Genomic DNA, 2,993 nt, shown 5'->3' with positions numbered 1-2,993 from the left:
GCGTTTTTGAATTTTGTGCCACAGTAGGCAAAAGACTGTCCTGGTGGTTGGATATGGTGCCACAGCGGGATTAGGCTGTCTCGGCGTTTAGATATAGGATTTTTGATTTTTGTTGTTTTATTTGGTGTTTTTAATTGTTTTTAGTTTCGTTTGGTAGTCTCCCTATTAGTTATTGGGGCGGTCTGTGCGTTCTCGAAGATTTTCGCATTTCGAACACGTCGCAAGAATACCGACAATACCCCCTCTAGCACCTTAACGAGAGGGCTGCACACATTAGAGGTGGCGTAAATCGGTTTCTCGCGACGTGTTACCCCTATATCTGATAGAAAATTGACGAGTTTTGATGAAAGATTTCTGCTTAAAAGTTGGTGTGTGCTGTGATTGCCGAGTAATTCGAGTGGAAAAGAGTTATGGATGTTTAACCGATAGTAAAGACAATCAATTCTATTATAAGATAGAATAACAAAGTACCAATCTTGTTAAGTAAGGAACTTGTAAGAGAGTATAGTATAATGAGTTGACCACAACGAGTGTAATAATGAAATCCAACACATTCTTATACCCATTGCTTCTAGTCTTGCCATCACTGCCATCACAACTTAATCCTGGCCTTTCCTGATGTCTCTGATGGCTGCCATTACATAAAAGCTGCCATCACATCGCTAGTCCTGATGGTTGGTCTTGGCGTGATGTCAGTCACGTGATCGCTGAGCTGCCCCGCGGCGATCCCTGTCATGCATCCCAAGTGGTTTCTCAACCCTTTGTCGTTAGCGCCTGGGGGGAGGATCCTTCCTCTTGTTACTTGTAACATTATCCCCTTCTTTATGGTTATCGTCTCGATACCTTGGAACATCGTAGTTCTGTGCTAGTTTGTGAGGCGTGGGTTGCATATAAGGTCGGTGGCCCCCGGGCCATTGTATCCGTCTCTTCCTTTCAGCCTTCCTAACCATGCCCAAGGTCCCGTCGTCCCGCCGCAATCGTACCCAGAACTCGACCGCAGAGCGTCGCGCTCGTGCTGCCCGTGTAGAGCAAGAGTCTCTTGAAATGGATTTCCGTTGTAAGCGTTGCGAGGAAAAGAATCTTCGTTGTTTTGTTAAGACGACCTCTAGTCGTTGTGCTAGTTGTATTTCTGTAGCTGCTAAATGTAGTTTGTTTGTTTCTAAGCAAGAATAGGAAGAGGTGCAGCGCGCGCGTCGCGAGAAGGAGTTGGAGATTGCGCGGGCAGAGGAGCGTCAGGCTCTTGCCATGGCTGAAACAGCTCGGCTTCGTCGAGAGTTGTTGGAGGTGAAGAATCGTGAGCATACTTATGCGCGTCGCGATCTTGCCTTGTTGAATCTCCAGGATCGCGCAAAAGAGCAGGTCGAGGGGGATTCTGCCCCTGGTACGGACCTTCTATCAACCGGACCATCGCTACCCGGACAGTCGACTGACTTGGGCTGGTTACAGGCTGATTCTTCTTTCGATCCTTCTTTTGACTACTTTCTTTCCCTTGAGGACTCGGTCCCTTCTTCTCTGGATGTTTCCGGTGGTATTCACGTACCAGTGACTTGCAGTTCGTCAAATTTTCTTCTGGTTCCCAAGTGTTATAGCTCTCCGGCCATCCTTGCCATTTGACCAAGTATTTCCACTGACGTCCAATTTTCTTTAGGTCCTTGACTTCTTCGACGTTATACTCATCGTTCTTAAGTTCTACGTTTTCTGCTAGTTCGGCGTCTGGTGGTGCTGGTTCCAAAAGTTTTACGTGGAATATGGGGTGAACCTTCATGCCTGGTAGTAGCCGTAGTTTGTAGTTTACCGGTCCTACCTTCTCTAGGATTTCGAACGGTCCTATTCGGAGATTGTCCAGTTTTTTGCTTAGTCGTTTAGTTTTCAAGTTCTGTCTTAACAGGAAAACTTTATCCCCCTCTTTAAAGGTTGGTCCCTCAATCCTTTGCTTATTCGCGGCATTGGATGACGTGAGGTTCCTCTGAGCTATGTTCTTGCTCAGTTGCTCGTGCAGCTCTCTCAAGAGTTGCGCCTTATCATCGGCTCCTACCGCAATACTCTCGATATCTTTTGGGTCTCGATAGGCGGTTGGCTCGTAGCCGTAATTCGCATAGTAAGGCGAGTGCTTTGTCGTTGCGGATCTCGAGCTGTTGTAGGCTAGCTGCGCTGTCGGCAATAGCTCTACCTAGTTATCCTGTAACTTGTTCACATACATTCGGAGATACTGCTCCAATGTTTGATTCGTACGTTCTGTCTGGCCGTCCGTTTCTAGGTGGAAGCTTGTCGAAAGCTTTCGCTGGACGCCTAGCTTTGCTAAGAACGTGGTCCAATACAAGGACGTGAACAGCTTGTCTCTGTCCGTAATAAATTCTTCAGGTACTCCGTGTTCCAACACGAGTGCCTTGGTGACTTCGTACGCGCATTCTTCTGCCGTAATAGTCTCTTCTGTGGGTACGAATTTCACAGCCTTAGTCAATCGGTCGACGATTACTAGTATGCTGTCGCAAAATCGTGCTGATCCTGGTTCTAGCGATTTCGGGAGCTTCACTATGAAGTCCATTGTTACGCTGCTCCATGGTCTCGTTGGTGGCTGTAAGGGTTGTAACAGGCCATAGGGCTTATGTCTCTTAGGCTTGTTCTAGTGACATGCCAAACAGTTGCCTAGGACTTCCTGCACCTTCGCTCGCAAGCGTGGTATATCAAACGTCTTTTTCAGTCTCCTGACCATTTCGTCTATCGCTGCATGTCCGTATTCCGGGGACTCGTGCAGGGATTTGATGAGTTCTGTTCTCATATGAGGAGGCACGTATGTTCGTGTTCCTTCCCTCAAAGCCGTGAGTTCTCTCCCATCGTTTGTTACTTCTGGCGGGTATTCTGGTTCCTGTCGCCATTGGGTGGCTTTCTCTTGCCATTGTTGCTGAAGAGTCGTGACTTGGTGAGCTACCACGCTGACCTTGACTAGGTCGGGCTTGTTGTACCTCAAGCTCCCGTCAGGCATCTGTCTGAGT

The 2,993-nt window shown here is 47.7% G+C and overlaps 1 protein-coding gene across 1 annotated transcript; it reads left to right on the top strand.

The window, feature by feature from the left end:
* Window positions 1-957: 957 nt before the first annotated feature.
* SETTUDRAFT_169641 (uncharacterized protein) lies at window positions 958-1,901 on the top strand. The gene is made up of 4 exons (XM_008028491.1): window positions 958-1,147; window positions 1,178-1,556; window positions 1,590-1,614; window positions 1,649-1,901. Exons 1-3 carry the CDS (start codon window positions 1,045-1,047, stop codon window positions 1,612-1,614), a joined length of 507 nt encoding a protein of 168 aa, XP_008026682.1. The 5' UTR covers window positions 958-1,044; the 3' UTR covers window positions 1,649-1,901.
* The last annotated feature ends 1,092 nt before the right edge of the window (window positions 1,902-2,993 follow it).

This window comes from Exserohilum turcica (assembly GCF_000359705.1).
Source record: "Exserohilum turcica Et28A unplaced genomic scaffold SETTUscaffold_25, whole genome shotgun sequence".
Lineage (NCBI taxonomy): Eukaryota > Fungi > Ascomycota > Dothideomycetes > Pleosporales > Pleosporaceae > Exserohilum > Exserohilum turcicum.
The sequence above is the reverse complement of the archived record's forward strand: the minus strand, read 5'-3'. Positions and strand labels throughout refer to the sequence as shown.